Source organism: Ctenopharyngodon idella, chromosome 7, assembly GCF_019924925.1.
Source record: "Ctenopharyngodon idella isolate HZGC_01 chromosome 7, HZGC01, whole genome shotgun sequence".
NCBI classification, from domain to species: domain Eukaryota; kingdom Metazoa; phylum Chordata; class Actinopteri; order Cypriniformes; family Xenocyprididae; genus Ctenopharyngodon; species Ctenopharyngodon idella.
In genome coordinates, this window is record NC_067226.1 from 25478406 (window position 1) to 25496331 (window position 17926).

At 35.8% G+C, this 17926-nt stretch overlaps 1 protein-coding gene across 3 annotated transcripts in view; it reads left to right on the forward strand.

Annotated features, from left to right (window-relative positions):
• dock11 (dedicator of cytokinesis 11) overlaps window positions 1-10911 on the forward strand; it is a 99451-nt gene extending 88540 nt beyond the window's left edge. For all 3 annotated transcript variants that reach the window (XM_051899080.1, XM_051899081.1, XM_051899082.1), the window contains 2 exons: window positions 1678-1816; window positions 7718-10911. In XM_051899080.1, coding sequence (XP_051755040.1) covers window positions 1678-1816; window positions 7718-7807 — 229 coding nt within the window. In that variant the 3' untranslated portion in view covers window positions 7808-10911. The remainder of the gene's footprint in view (window positions 1-1677; window positions 1817-7717) is intronic.
• Window positions 10912-17926: the final 7015 nt, after the last annotated feature.

Genomic DNA, 17926 nt, shown 5'->3' on the forward strand with positions numbered 1-17926 from the left:
TATCTTAATACCAGGCACACTATAGATACAGGTTAGGATATATATATATATATATATATATATATATATATATATATAAATATTATCCATAATTCTCTTATCAGTGAGCTTAATATCATTTTGGTTTGTTTTTAATTTTCCACATTTGCCTGGTTATAAAACCACAATTGGCACGTCTTTCTACTTAAGAACTTTAATTTTAAAAGAATAGTACTGTAAGTGTTCTAAAAATAGGTGAAACTGAAGTTAGCCATGTTCAGGAAGCAGCCAACTGCAGTCTCTGTTTATTCAACAGCATGTATCATCTTGCCATGTTGCAGGAATGTATCTGTTATCAGTCAGAACATCTCATTCTTGGAAATGGCTTGGGAATTTGTTGTCGTCAGCACTGCACACTGACATTTGTATGACAGTTAAATGACACAATTTTTCCTCCCATAAATTAAGACGTGTCAAAGTAAATCAGCTGAATCTTTTGCAGTTAACTACTCACTAGAAATAGCACATTAGGATGCAATAAATATAATATGTGCACACACGCTATAAAAAAAATATTTTTGCTATTTGCTACTTTTTTCTTGTTTATATTTAGGGCCCGAGCACTGATGGTGTGAGTACCCTATTGTAATTGCTCAGTCAATTATTCTTCTCCAAAATGAATCGCGTTTTTGAGGGCCTAAACATGTTCGAAAACTCATGAAACTTTGCACACGCGTCAGAAGTGGTAAAAATGTATGTCTGATATGGGTTTCAGAATTAGGTGTGCCAAAATGGCTCGATAGCGTCACCTACAAAATTTCAATTAAGTGCCCTTAGCGCTAGGTTTCACGTACAGGTATGAAATTCAGTATACACATCTAACAGCCCAATACCTACAAAAAAGTCCCTGGGTGCAAAATCTGAAAACCCAACAGGAAGTGAGATATTTTGAGTTTTCTCTGCAAAATTTTTGCAGTTTTTGCCATTTCCAGACATACTTTAATGAACTCCTCCTAGAGCTTTAATCAGATAAACGTCATATTTGGTCAGTCTAATCTGAAGGCCTTTGCGATGTTAAATTGCGAGTTTTCCCTGAAGGGCGTGTCCGTGGCGGCCTGACAAAGTTCGATGTTTCGCCATGAAAAAGGAAGTTGTTGTAACTCGGGCATACAAAGTCCTGGCCTGAAGACATCTACATGGCAATATTCAGTTAGTCATAGCGCCACCTGTTGGCAACAGGAAATGGCATGCTTTACACTGTAATTCACTCCCTGAAACACATTTAAATATGCCATGAAGTTCCAAACATGCTAGAAACACTTTCAGTCGTGCAACACTTGGCTAAGTGCTAATGTATGCGATTAATGCCACGAAACTGTTTTTGGAAGTTGTTGGAACTCAAGCATACAATGTCCAATCTGCCTCAAACTTCACATGTTTGATAAGTGCTCTGGCCTGAAGACAAAAATAAGTTATAGTCATATTGGCACCAGCTGGTAGCAGGAAGTGTGGCGAATACAAATGACTGACATTATCCTCCTATATTTATGTACTTAAATGCATATTGCCCACGTGCTCTTTTTTCCTAAAGCCACCAGGTGGCGGTGGCACGGGTGCGAGGGCCCTTTCATCGCTGCTTGCAGCTTTAATATTACATTGTTTCTGTTATGCTTAATTGTTTGGTTATATGTGTTGCAGGCAATTTGTCAATGCATGCAGTATGGCTCTGGACATTAATGAGAGACTCATTAAGGAGGATCAGTATGAGTATCATGAGGGACTAAAGGCTAACTTCAAAAGCATGGTTAAAGAACTTTCTGAGATCATCCACGAGCCGGTATGTTTGATTGCTCATTTCCATCTTTATAATTCTTGCGGCACAAAATTCTTGTTCATCTATCTTCTTCTCCTACACAACACATTTCTGCAATTAATTCAGCCCTAACTCCATTCAAACGTTTACTAGATAATTTGGTGTGCTGTTTTTGGTCTTTGTTAAAATTTAAGATTAAAGTTTTAAAATCCTGGTGGTGGGGATGTCTTTGTAAGCTTATTTTCCTTTGATTTGCAGATTAAAGCACTTGTCATTTTCCCATATCTGACAGTTTCTATGTGAAGTGCCACTTCTCATGAAAATGAGAATGTTCACCCGTCATGGTTTTGTTCCTCATTTTTTGTTTCGAAGCATAAACCCCATTAATGTATTGCCACACTAAGTTCTGGAGTTATTTGACAATACAAGACAAAGAAGGGTTTTGATTCCTCAGATGATGTGCAAAAATCTCAAAGCTTGTCTTGACTTTTTGATTATAATCGTTCTCAATGTTGGGGAAAGTTACTTTTAAAAGTAATGCATTACAATATTGCGTTACTCTCTAAAAAGTAACCAAGTGCATTAGTTACTTTTTATGAAAAGTAATGCATTACATTACTTTTGCATTGCTTTTTATCATGTGGGCTGGGCTTGCTTGTTTATTTTTTTAATAACAACAACAACAACAAAAAAACAATTCTGAGATTGCATTTCACTGTTTTTATTCATTTTGAGGAATACAGAATGTTTTCGTGCAAGTGAGATGAGTAAATGCATGTTCACATTTAGTCTAGAACTACAATAACCATCATGTTCACACAGCGCACACAACACCTGTGCAGTTTATTTCTCTCACCATGGGGACAGGAGACCTGTTAGTCAATAAATGTAAAAAAGTAACTTATTTGAACAAGTAACTTAGATATTTTGTTACTAATAGTTACTTGGAAAAGTAATCTGATTACGTAACTCAAGTTACTTGTAATGTGTTACCCCCAACACTGTTCATTCTTGTCACTTATGTCAGATTTGATTTACACCTTGCATTATGATTGCACTTCCTTAAAAAGTTACAGGCCAACTTTCACACTAATGGCAGTTTTTGCTAGCATTTGTTGGTTGGCAAGTTTAACTTTTGACCCTGAGCATGGGTTTAGATTGTTTTTGCAGTTGCACCAAATTTATAGCAATTACAGACTGAATTAAGATAAATAGTTAATTCTGTACTGTCTATTCTTTTGTCTGTGTAGACTCCAGGAAATGAGCTACTTTAACTGGGCATTTCCCTCTGTAAACAAACCAAAAAACAAATTTACTGTATGTCTCCACTGGTTAGTAAATGTTATTCAAAACTTGGAGATCTCAGTGAAGAATTTGTTTTGTCCTCCTCCTATGACTAGCAGTCATTGATTGGCAGACAGGTTTGTTAGGTTGGTACGATTAAAGATCAACAGGTTTGATATGTTTTGGCTTGTACATGGTTATCACAGAGAGAGTGTGTCCTGAGATGACATGACATACTTGACTAAAGATTTTGAGATTGAAAGATTGTGTTGCTATTGTGTACAAAAAATAAAAAAATAAAATAAATAAATAAATATATATATATATATATATATATATATATATATAATTTACTGGGTTTTACCCTCATGTTCTGACACCTGTCTTAGACTAGAAATAATGGAATAATAGAATGTGTTAATTTAGTGTGAATAATTGACATTTAAAGACAATTCTTATAAAGTCTATATTTAATGTTTACTCATCTGCCATAGTGTTTTTAAATTTGGGGGCTTGCAGTATACAGTGGATATAAAAAGTATACACACCCCTATTAAAACTGCTGTTTTTTGTGATGTAAAAAATTAAACAAAAAGAAATCATATCATATAACTTTTGCACCTTTGATGTAAAAATGACAACCTCTGCAATGCCACTGAAAACCAGAGTAGTAAGAGAAAAAAAGAGAAAAATAACCAAACTGCATAAATGTGCACACCCTTTTATAATATGTGCCTGTGGTCAGAATTAACTAATCATTAAGCTCATGTGAAACATACACACCTGTCTTATCCTCAAGTGACTCAAAATGAATTTCAGTTCCTCTCATATGATTTTTCTGATGACATCTTGGTTGCATGCATGCTACTACAAGAGCCATGGGCCACAAGCAGCTAACAAAGCATCAGAAATGTCTTATTATTAAACGGTATCGCTCAGGTGAGGGCTACAAAAACATTTCCAAGGGATTAGATATACGAAAGAGGAGAAAGTATGGCAAGTGGAGAAAGTATGGCACAACAGTGAGCTTATCAAGAACAGGTCATTGTTCAAGATAAAGATAAAGAAAACTGGTCAGGGAGGCTGTCAAGAGGCTTAGAGCAACATTAAAAGAGTTGCAGCTCTTTCTGCCAAGTACTGGCTGCTCCCTACATGTGACAACTGTCTCCTGTATTCTCCATCTGCCTGAGCTATGTGGCAGGGTGGCAAAATGCAAGCTTTTTCTGACTAAAGGCAGGCGTACACTGTACGAGTTTGGACACTCGGGAGATTGTGAGCCATTGCACACGTCACGACTCCTTAACCTGATAATCGTGTCAAAGCAGCTGGTACACGGCATGACTGTACTGCACGGCAAGCCGGCAACAATCACATGAGCTTTTATGCTAAACACTGGAGCTTTCAATGTTGCTGCTATAGATTCGGACAGAAAAAAGAAAGAATATAAAAAGACAAGTGTGCAAATTATTTGGTGAAAAGCAGAGAACGGCAGTCACTGGGCTATAATAACATTTATAGATCTAGCCTATGTGATGTGTTTGTGTGTGATTTGGTGTTAACACGGTTACTGTCATAACTTGTTTTCATGACAAATTTATTTAAACATAAAACAATTAAGATATTACTAACAGGTAAAGAATATATATTGTAGTGCATAATATAGTGCTTAGTGCATATATTTAGTAAAATGCTCCCATCTAGAGTTAATTTCTCTTGTGAACTAACATGCTATGGACACTAAATGACTTGCCTGAGGTAAATGTAATGCTACGTGAGAGATTATTCTCAAGCTGTTTTATTGATGTCTTTCCGTGTTTAAAACGCTGGTTGAGAGATTACACAAACATCTATGCAAAGATCATCTGTTCTTCTTCTTATTACTTTCTCCTGTGGTGGTTAGCAAACAGTGTTGCATTACTCCGCGCGCCCCCTTCTGGATTGGAGTGTGGATCGCCTTTGACTGACTGTGTTTGTCATCTGACTGTTCACCGAACCGTGACGGTTCAGGCGAATAAATGTACCGTTACACCTCTACTATACACTGGTCAAAATCTGGCCAAATCCTTGAATTTTTTTAAACATGTTTAAAAAGGTGCTTTTAGTGTACTCTGCTCTGCTTGTAAATCGGTTCTTGACCCGGAATTCTCAGCACAGTTGGCTAACAGTTGGTACTGAACCGTGCTGGTAGAATCCATGTAGCGACATCGCCACTGGGCATCAGTACGGAATGGAACGATTAAATCTGTGGGGGGGGCTTGAAGAGGGCAATGACCAGGAGATTCCCTCACAATTTAACAGATGCGTTTTTGCAAAGAAGAGTGGGGAAATACTCCCAAGTTGAGATGTGCCAAGCTGATAGACTCCTACGCAAACAGACTGAGTGCTGTAATAAAATCAAAAGGTGCTTCATCTAAGTATTAGTTCAGGGGTGTGCACACTTACTGTATGCAGTTAGTTATTCCAAGTTTTTTTTCTTTTTTCTTTTTTTTTTCTTTGAATTGTGTCATTTTGCATAGATAGTTTGTTTGTTTGTTTGTTTTACATGTAAACATGCAAAAGTTCTGATATGATTTTTCCTTGTGTTTTAACAGGGGTGTGTAGACTTTTATATCAGCTATATATGATTTGGCTTGATTTATCATCATATAGAATTTATTTGTTTGAAATTCAACTCAATCAAAGTTGTATTCATTGACGACTTATTTACATTGACAATTTATTGAATTTAAATGTCAAAAAAGGTTTTTGTGCATGTCATGGAATGTGCTTTGAGCCCAACCCTTTTTTGCTTGCTTTCTTCAGAAGCTCAAAGCCCCAGTTCTTTGCTTAGTTTTTAAACATTGTTGATTTGAATAGCAAACAACTCTTACTGTATGCACCGCAACAGACTTTTTAAAATGGTGGTTGAAATAAAATGCTGCATGGTGTCAACCAATTAAAATGTCAACCAATTAAAGTGCCCAAGTCCCACCCCCAAAAGTTCCTGAAAAAGTGAAAAACTTTGAAAATTACTACCTCGTGAGCAGGGACTTTCTGAGGGGGCAATTTTTACTCTGAACTTCATTTAGACCCTGGTCCCTGCAGTCGAAACACACAGAGTACCACCCTAAAGTACCTTGTTCCTGGGGGAAGTTCCTGAGGTGGAAATGCGGCTTTATATATTCTTCTTGAAGAGTGAACTTCACCATTTTTAGTTAACAAGAAGCAAGTACTTAATTTAAATCAGTAAAAGTGTTATTGTTTTATGTTGAATTAGCTGTTAATATTACAGTACATTAGTTGCACCCTCAAGCCATCCTAGATGTTTTTTGACTTTCTTCTTTCTGATGAACACAATCGGAGTTATATTAATAAATATCCTGATGCGTCTAAGCTTTATAATGGCAGTGAACGGGGGCAAAGAGTACAAAGCTCAAAAAAGTGCATCTATCCATCATAAACGTACTCCACACGGCTCCGGGGGGTTAATAAAGGCCCTCTGAAGCGAAGCTATGTGTTTGTGTAAGAAAAATATCCATATTTAACAAGTTATAAAGTAAAATATCTAGTTTCTGCCAGATCGCCTTCTGTATTTAACTTACGTTGAGTTAAGTTGAATACAGAAGGCAGTCTGGCGGAAGCTGGATATTTTACTTTATAACTTGTTAAATATTGATATTTTTCTTACACAAATGCCTTGATTCATTTGAGAAGGCCTTTATTAACCCCCCGGAGCTGTGTGGAGTACGTTTATGATGGATGGACGCACTTTCTTGAGCTTCAAACTCGTTGATCCCCTTCACTGCCTTTATAAAGCTTTGACACGTCAGGATATTTATTAATATAACTCCGATTGTGTTCATCAGAAAGAAGAAAGTAAAGCTTGGTGTAATTTTCATTTTAAAGTGAACTAATCCTTTAATTCTATTCAGATTATACTATAAAATGTAGTCCTTAGGCAGTTATGCATGTGAATTTTATGCAATGAACAGGCAGTTCTCGTCTCTAATACATGAAATTACAATTTCACACACACACACATCCTCTTTAATACCATTATTTTAAATACATGTTAGAGCTCTCGGAAACAACTGTACTTTCAACACAGCAATCATAATGCCACCACAGGATATCTTTCTGTAAATACCTTAATAGATTAGTTCCTCCGTTACATGTTGTTTAGACTAGCAGAATTGCAGCAAGCGAGGGTTTGCCTGTGTGACTAAGGCTTAATGAATCATCATGAAAATTGAAATTACTGGAAATAAGAATGTGGTAATGTGTTGCAAAATGTTTTGGTAACTGGTTAAAACAAGTCCTCAAAAGTCTTAACCAAAGTAATTGGTTGTAAAGTGCTTTTTCTTCTCTTTATGCTGTCCTCTTAGTAGTACTTCTGCTTCTAATGTGTCTCTGTTTTTCTTCCTTATGCTGCCATGTCCTATAGATTGAGTTCTAGGTAACCGCTTTTGTTGTCAAAAGTATCTTTTTTTTTTTTTTTTGGAATATTTTTGCATGTAGTTGCTATATCCTATGATTATATACTGTAATTGTATGTGTGTGGGTGTGTGAGAGAGATCATGTTATCTGCTAGCTACTGTACGTGAATCCAGTCTTCCATTACATTTTGAAATCCTTATCCTGTTTTCACCTTATGTCACACAGATCTTCCAGGAGGATATGATGCGTTCCCTGCTGCAGAACTCTATTCATGTGTTCCGTGCTATCAGTGGAACCTCCTCTGACCTGAGCTAGAACCTGATGCTTGTTCCTGATTGTTCTGGACTATCAGCTCTCCAGTCACAACTGAATGTACAAATCCCTTCAGGAAACAAGAACGTTAGCATCTTTTCCATGTTTTACTTGATGTGGACAGCTAGTTTGTGTACACATGAAGACAAAATTGAGCCTATGTACTTTTTGAATGCACATTCCTGCTCATATCGTGTTTGCATCGACGTTCCTTCTAGGCTCACATTACCAAGAGTTTTTTTCTTTTTTCAACCTTTACCCTCTGATTATTATGGAAGCTTATTTCCACCACAGAAGAAAAACATTATGCTTTGGACAATCATAATTAGGACATAAAGGTCATAATTATGACACAAAAAGTTGAAATTGACAAAGAATCATAACAATGACATACTAAGTCATAATCACTCAATAAAAAAGTCAAAATCATGACATACCCATTATGACCCCCTAGAAACTTTTGCGTTCCCCCGCGAAACTCGTTCAAAAACGGAATTCGCTCGCAAAAGCATTGACATATAATATTTTCTCCCATCTCGTTTTTTATTTTTCCATCACCATGTCCCTTTAGGTGCTCCGTAATTATGAGACATCAGTCATTATGAGATTAAAAAAAAGTCCCATAATCTCATAATTATAGTATGTCATAAATTAGTTTTTTTGCATAATAATGACTTATTAATTATGACATAATTATTCAACCATCTCTATATGACAACTTTTCATGATCCAATCAGTTATCGATGGATAAAATCCATCCAATGGATATCAAAGGATAAAGCCCAGTTTTCTTTTCTTTTTTTTTTTTTATCTCATGTTCTTGGAAATATGTCACATCACATTTAAGTAAAATGTTGTACCGATGCCATTGCGTTTTGACTGTAAATTTTCTCTGTGTTGGTTAATCTATGTTTTGCATCTCAGCCAAACTGTCCATTTAAATTGCAGGGATGCCACTGGAAACAAAACGCGCAGTGTAGATCACCCAGCACACCAAAGATCAAATGGACAGTTTATATTTTATGCTTACATTTCCATATCATATGGCTTTTACATTGACAGTTTTATTTTCTGAAAATGTCAGGTGACCTTAAAATCTAAAGCTGAATCTTGTATAAAAAAAAGAAAAAGAAAAAAACCATAAACATGATGACAATAGAGCGCAATGCCCACATTTTCAGTGGCTTTGGTTCTGGAAGTATTTTTGCCATTCATTTTCTTCATTCATCTTCAGGAAAAATTATTCAGTTATAAGATACAAACCCAACCAACTAGCTTCAAGGTGAATCAAATCATTACAAACGTGTGTGTGTGTGTGTGTATATATATATATATATTGGAAGGTACTTCTTTTATTTATTTTTTTTTTGGTACAAAAACAATGGTACAATGAATTTTATTTAATTATTGATACAATAATTGAATTATTGATTAAACAAAATTATGACCTTAAAATCCGTAAGACTTTCGTTCATCTTCGGAACACAAATTAGGATCTTTCTGATGAAATCTGAGTTTTCTGTCCCTCCACAGACAGCTACACAACTGAAACTTTGACGCTTCGAAAAGTTCATAAAGAGATAGTAAAACTAATCCATATGAATTGAGTGGTTTAGTCCAAATTTTCTGAAGAGAATCAATCACTTTATATGATGAACAGATTTAATTTAGGCTTTTACTCACATATAAACCTTGATCAGTGAACATAAACAGAAGCTCAAGCGAACCTGAATGACGTGCGAGAGCAAACCTCTTCTGGAAGCTTAATACACGAGTCTACGAGATACACGAGAATGAACCTCATTGGTTCTCACAGGCATCAAGCAAACTGATGTTTGAGTTGATCAATGGGTTATATGTGAATAAAAGCCTAAATTCAATCTGTTCATCATATAAAGCGATCAATTCTCTTAAGAAAATTTGGAATAAACCGCTCAATTCAGATGGATTTTTTTTTTTTATGATCTCTTTATGAACTTTTTGAAGCGTCAAAAAGACAGAAATCTCTCAGATTTCATCAAAAAGATTTCATTTGTGTTCTGAAGAACAAAAGTCTTATGTGTTTGGAACAACATGAGGGTGAGTAATTAATGACAAAGTGTTAATTTTTGGATTAACTAACCCTTTATCTGACCTTTTTGTTTGTCTATTTTCATTACTACACATCAGTGCAGTGGTTACTGACTGGCAGCGAGTTTGTAAAATGAACTAAGATCATTGTGCATCATTTCTGTCATGAAATGAAATAGAAGCCATCTGGAGTTAAAATTATATTATATATGCAAATATTTTTTAAAATGAATGCATACCCCAGATGGTAGAGAACAGCTGACTTTATGGGCAGGAATGATATGCAGAATGTAACAGAATTGATATCCAGTTTAGGCAGACTTGATTCCCATTGTAGACGTGTTTTTATTTTTTGTGGGGGCTGGTCCTTAGTTCCTGCCCGCTGATATAGCCAGAACAGCCTATCGAGGGCTAATTTATTCACAGAAATGCTGTTAATACTTCTCAGACCTTGCTGCACTGAATATGCAAATTGCAAACAGAGGATATGTAGATTTATATAGGAAATTGTCCATTTGTTGTAAATGCATATATATGTGTGTGTGTGTGTGCGCCCGTGTATGAAAAACATACAGTATTGGCAGAGCAGTATTTGCAAGCAGTTCTTTAAAATGTTTACAATTACTAGTTTAGTAATAAAGCCATCTCTGATCAACAATGGACAATTAATTTGCTAGAGAATAGCGTGAGACAAGCTGCCATTTCTGAAGATGTTTCATTATTTCCTTCAAATTATGTCAGCATATAATGTATGAATGTTTTTTTTTTTCTCTGTGGTCTGTAGTTCATAAGATAAATATTTCTTAAAAAAATGTCTTTGATGATGTTTATTCTGAGCTCTTTTGAGCTCTGTTTTCCCATAACAGTGCTGTTTCATTTTCCAAACAAACACACAAACTGGGTAACCACAAAATACATGATAGATAAAATATGTGACCCTTGTCTGTATAACAGGTTTCAGACCCCATTTGGTCCCTAATTCCACAGAGAACTTGATAACCTTTGCATTGGAAAAAATAAACATGTAATTTATTGCATACGCATCTTTTAAATCCATTTCCATATAATTTGTCTAAGATGGCATTTACAGATTTGACACATTTCTCCAAACTCGGATCACTGTTCTCAAAACAGTTAACTCAGTGACCTGAACACTTTGTAATTGTCCTAAACAGATTGTAAGTTTTCAATCATTTCACACATATTGCATGTGAAATGATTGTGAACCATTTTCTCAAAACACTACACACAAAATTCTCAGATGTTTTCATAATAGTTCATACATTCAACCAAAACTTTATTATATCAGGGGGAAAAAAAAACAACCGCAGCTATTTTAATTGGCTTTACACAAATCACAAACATTTATGTACCATTTGTCCAAACACAACAAACAAAACTCTAGAATTTGTCATATTATCAAATGTACATGGTATGTTTTCAATTAGCCTCAAACTGATATCTGCTTCATTAATAATGCACACAGCTCAGGAAATGCAGATTTCCCAAATGTTTACGCATTTATCACAATTGCATTATGTAGTAGGGAAAATATAAAAGGGAAAGTATAAACTGAGCAAGAAAATATGCAGGAGAAGGGGAAAATAAAAAGGTGTAAGCGTAAAGGTGGTGGTGTGGGTAGAGGAAGGGGTGTAATGAGAAGGAAAGGAAGAGTGGAACATATAGAAGGAGATCATATACGAGGAGAGAGGAGGAAGTAAAAAGGAGGATAGGAGAAGAGCTGAGTATAGTAGAGGACACTGGTGTAGTGGAAAGAGCAAGAGGAGAAATCGCAAGAAGACATGGACATGGTGAAAGTGGACAGCAGGGTGGAAGGGGTGGGAGGAGAGGTGGATTTCAAATGAAATCAGAATTACCCTAACTCAGTGGTTCTGAATCCTGTACCTTTTTATTTATAAGAAATTCAAGATAAAATACTTTGGCATAATGTTATGTTTAAATATACATATAAACAAATTTTATAAATACCTGTAGCTTTAAAGCTGTTGAGATAATTGAAAAACTTTTGCCCGGCAATTATTCTCAAATGTCAATGTATATTATCGAATGTCAGGGTGGCACAACTGCATATATTTTATTATCAACTGACAAGGTAATAACGTTAAGCCTGATACTGTAATGCAACAATTAGAGGATCCCAATAGATTTAGGTTTGTAGATATCTCTAAAATACTGATAAAAACAGCTAATTTCAGGTATGGGTAGATATACATTTACAAATATTTGGTTGCACCACTTGAAAAGAAAGTAAAAAAAAAAATCATTTAAACACTTTGAAATGTCATGTAACAACTGAAACTTGTTTACACATTGTTCATGACTCAAAAATATGCATTAGTTTTGAAAAGATTTTTTAAAATTACCTTTTTTGCAGCTTTATTTGCTCAGTGACCCATATAACAAAACCTTTTGGAAAAACATTACAATAAGGGTCATTTACGAATACGTTTTTATAAAAAGAAAAACATAATGGAGGTATAATTAATTGTGAAGTTTTAACGATGAGATTATGTGGTTTTTATAATCAATTAACACTGCTTTTGTCATTTTTTTCAAGATGGACAAAATTTGTCACCAAAAAAGTCATTCGGTTTAACCAAAATTTGGGTTATACCGAATGACGATATTTTTAAACAATGCTATCAGGCTAACATCTAGCTAGCTAGCTAGCAAAAGGACAATCAAACATTTTATATTTAGTACAAGTTTTTAAAATATTACAACATTTTCCATGTTTTATAGCGGTTGTACCGAATGACCTGATGTTTCGGGACGTGCGCATGAGCAAGTGAAAACATGAATTTTTCAAATAGTTAAAAGAGAGTTAGTTACTTTGCTTCATGACCATGCGGTCCTTTGCAGGTGTCTGAATGATGTCACATCCTGTCACATGATATTGAGCGCATAGCTTGATCCAAAATGGTCCCTTTATATTGGTTACTCCGAACGACATCAATGAAATTCATTTTTCCAGACATTCTTTCTCATAACAAAGCAACGACTTCTACATATAGGCTAATTTCAATACCATTTTGCAATATGTTGATATATAATGTCATGAAATCATGCCAGAATTAAAAAATATATACATTTATTACGTTTTAAGATATTTTAATCACAAATGAAATGACGGTATTGGCCTTTGGACGGTTAAACTGAATGACCTTTTGATACTTCAAAATCTTTAAAATACCTTTATATGTAGCAAAATATAATTAAAACCTTTTGGATTCAATAAAAGAAAAAAAGTCATATCTTTGTTTTTTATTATTATTAAGGCCTTTGGACAAAAAAAATGACCCGTCACGTCATTGACCCATAAACGTGTATTTTCGTTAGTGTATTTGTACATCTACAGCTGAAAGTGTTCTAAAATCATTAGAAAATACACTTGTAGTTTTGATGTTAGTATTTGCTTTTAACCCTTTCAAGCGTGAGTTTAAAATGTTTTAACTGACCCCCCTCAGAGTGAGTTTTTTTAAGACAACCGTTATTTTAGAACATTTGCCCTTATTGTTTCCATGGGGACGCGTCATGTCTGTCACGTACGCTGAACGCAGCCACAATAACACTGTATGACAGATGGATCGCTATTATTATGTTTTTCCTTTTTTATTTAAAATATTCACAAACTTGCTTACCATGTCATCAACTATCTGATATTCGATTCTCAAATATGTGTAAGTGAGTGTGTTTTGTCGTTTAAAACCCTTTATGAATGTTCTTTATCTTGATCTATAACGCGAAATGGGCACCGCCATCTTAGTTTGGCCCTGTCAGTTGGATTTACAGCAGGTGAATTCATCAGTTTCTCCCGAAATATATGCAAGTAAGTGGACGGTGATCTGGAAGAATAATAGAGTAAACTTTATAGTTACTTAGGCCCATTGTGTGTGTCTGATATGAATAAATGTCGGCAAATTATATGAATGGATTGTTATTGCTGCTTCCACTGATGTCTGACATCAGTGTGTATTTTAGAAACTCTAAATGTATTGTTTTACTGGTGCTTACGCGTATTTAAATGTCTGAAACCTTAAAAAAAAAAAAAACATTATGTGGCTGAAAGCACTGCATAGCTGTGATATATGACAAGAGCTGAGCGTGTCCATCTCGCAGCCAAAGCGCGAATGCACAGTTTGAATCTGGCAGTTATGTGACGTCTCTGACACCGTGTCCTAACCAGACGCGATGCGATAAGATTCCAGCAACGAGCAATTTGACTGTCCACACTAGACGCGATGCGAAAATGAGAAGCGACAAAATCAATCAAAAACCACAGCCAATCAGAAGAGAGTGTGGGCGGGCTCTCTCTGCAAGAGCACAGCGGACACAATGAAATGGGCAAGTACTTTGTAAAATTCATAAATATTACACAATTTATACATTTAAAATACATACGGAGTTACTGAACCAATCTTTGTCATAGAATACACTAGTCTGTTCGCATTGAGTTGACAGTTTGAACGTTCTTGTGCCCATTTATTTTCAAGATCTGAGGTGAATTAGCCAGTGTTGTTTTCATTACAGCTAAAAAAGCTGGGAACACAGAACAATATTCAAACTCACATTTGACGCTTTTAACATTAAATAAAGCACATAAACAGTACCTGATATTAACACTGCCATACTTTGTGTTGCTGTTTCAGCCGCGACGTCGCGGAGAAATAGAAATCGTTTCTAAAATAGAATATTCGCGTGTCGCCGTCGCGGCTGGTTAGGACAAAAACTCCGATTAACAATGGAAAAGATACCTTTTATCGCTTGTCGCGGCGTCGCGTCGCGTCTGGTTAGGACACGGTGTGAACGTTCTAAATCCCATATGTGGGACCGTACCGCTCAAAATGCATAACTAGAAAAGAAATGCTTTATTTTGAAGTAAAGTTGAACTGTTTGGCTAAGGTAAGAGTGTGTTGAGATCACCGTGTTAACTGTTTTGAGGGCAGTTACATTACTTTGGAGAAATGTGTCAAATCGATTGAGAAAAACTGTAACAATTCATTTTGGTGCCTGCTTTCTGAGAGGGACACTGGAGGTTAATATCATACTCTTACATGTACTGATACGTACTGATATTATCTGACTGCATAAAACTGGTTTTTGCAGCTTAAACAGTTAACTGTCATTACTAATACAAATGTCCAAATCTGAAGACAAAATTGCAAGCCTTGCATTACTGATTTTTACAAAACAGTTCCTTTACGCCTACAAATGTTGTGTACAGCTAAGATAAACTACAGATGTTGATGACAATGAGTTATTGTCCTGCTGAAAACTGTTATGTTTGTCAATGATTTTTAATGAATGTTTTGAGAATTAAAGTGTTAGTTACTTTTATGTTGTGGTTTAAACATGAATAACTTCTCATCAATGTAGAGTTTCCAGTTTCAGAAATGTATAAATAATAATGGTTACTTTAAATTGTATTAACCAATTCCATTCTCTCAGGATTCTTTCATTCTAACCGGAATGCATAGAAGTTGCAATTACATGGTGCAATCTCAGCTATTTTTTTTAATAAATTTTAATATTTCTACAAATATTGAGTTTTCAATAAAGTTATGGTAGCAGGGTTGACTGTTGAAGATTATCTCTTACTGACCTTTATTAATTGGTTAAAGATAAAAAAAAAATGTAGCTAATCAACAAAAACAATTATTCATAAATTATTCTGTCTCCTTGCCTTACCCTGAAAATCTTAAAATTATTTATATTTATATTTACATTTATTTACATCTATTTAGTGTGAGTTGTGTGTGTGTGTGTGTGTGCGCGCGCGCGTTTTTGTGATTTATGATGACACAAATTTGTATAATGACATGGGTATAACACTGGTATTACGACCGCATTAATGCACGGGCTTACCCGGGCTGAGGGAGGGCCCCGGTGATGCCGGGGGGAAAAAATATAAACGCATTTTATTATGTGTTAACTGTCCCTTTAACGTCGCTTTGCTTTGAATACATGTGCGGGTGTTTCGAGTCTTGCGCGTGAAGTGCGCCAAGACGCGCCGCATTTAGCAGCAAAAAACTCACTGTAGGCTATCGCACACCGGACGTGTCGCTTTCAGTTCAAAACAGCTGAAAATAGTTTAAAAAAAATAGTGGCGTTGATGAGTTTGAAGTTAGGTGTTTAAACAAACGGAAAGAGAAAGCACGATCTATATTACAATAGCTCTCTAAATGAAGCATAGGATATAACTTAGTCAAGCCACAGAAAGACAAACGTTTTGCAAAAAAAACATGGACAATACACAAGTTTGAATTGATTTTACCTTAGTTGAACTGATATGGCTTTAGAACGCCATGTCATGCGCGAGACGCTGCAAAAGACGGAGTGGAATGGAAAAACGCGTTCTGTGTGAACGGCCTCATAAAAAAACAATGTGTTCGAATTTTAAAGACGTGGTGCGGCGCTGCGCTTCTCGACCTATGTGCGACCCTTCACTCACTGAACCCTGCAAATCATCAGTAGCCTAACGTATGTCTGTATGAAGTCCAAGGCTGCGTCCGAAAACTGGAAAATGCTCTTCCTGTCTCCTGAGATCCCTTCTTCTGATCGACTTTTGAAGGCAGCATAGATGTATCCTTTGCTGCCTTTGATATCCCACAATCCGAACGAAATAGACGAAAATGGCGTCCGAAAATTGAGTTTGCTGGTCAGTTTGTGTGTAAATGTACGTTTTTGACCAGCATTTTCCACTTTTGATGTCATTTCCAGCGAGAAATTACTAGTGTAGTTATTAAATATTTGTTTAGTTCTCAACAAAGCTCGCGCTATTTTGCAGTAGATCATTAAACTGTTACGCTGCCTCAGAAGTCTGTCTGAAATCAGTTTCGTGAGGTGCCTTCATGCACAAACGCTGCCTTATAAGTCATTGCCTGAGAAGGCAGTGAGGCGACAAGTCAGCTTCCTAGGTTTTCGGATGCAGCCCAAAAACAAAAAAACAAATCATTGCTTACAGTTTCTGAAAACGTTCAATGGGCATCTTTACACTGAAAAAGCAGCACAGAAACCAAATCTGAAGCGGCATAAAATAACGAAAATGTGTATTTTATTTTAGACTTTTCCGACCAGTGTCTAAAACAGTGCCATCTTGTGGCGGGTAAAATTTACAGCAGCCATAAACCTGAGTGCACAGCTCTGTTGTTTTATCCATTATAAAAGCCTGATGACGCTAAATGTGTTTAGTTTTCTGACAAAATAAATAACATATTAAAGTGTGGCAATAAATTAAATGGATCAACAAAAACAATAATTATAATAATACTAATAATATCCTCTGAGTTGTTTGAGGCAAGTAAATTGTGTTGTTATTTTACTGTTTTTATACTGTTTATATGACAGAACATATGATAATGTAGCCTAATGTAGTCTACAGGCTTATATATTTAAAATGTTGAACTTCGATATAGGAGTGGTCTGGGTTCAAACATTCCGACACGCAAAGTGAAGCATTCACGTGACTGGAAAGAAAATGAGCTTCGTTTTTCGTTAATCACGTTTCTCTGAAAACAATACGCACATTTCGGGACAAAGCCGCTTAGAGATAACTTCACGAAGATAATCTACACAAAAATATTTCGTAAAACAAAATTCACGAAGCATCTACACAAGCACATCAGAGTGCAGTTATGTGCATCAGATTTTCTAAGTGCGTGAGCAAAAAAGAGGCAGTCGATAAGTCAATTTTTACAGCATTAGATTGTTCCCACCAACTTCCCGCCGAAGTTCTGTGCTAAAATCCTGCAGGCGCCCCTGGTTCTGGTGGATGAAGGGCCCCCTCAAGAGGTAAAGCCCAGGGGCCCCTTATATAGTCTTAATGCGGCCCTGATTACGACGTAAACATGAAATGTGAGGACATTTCATGAGTCCTCATATTTAAAATAGCTTTAAAAACATACTAAACAATGTTTTATTAAAAATGTAAAAATGCAGAATGTTTTCTGTGATGGGTAGGGGTAGGGGTACTTTAGGGGGATAGAATGTACAGTTTGTACAGTATAAAAACCATTACGCCTATGGAATGTC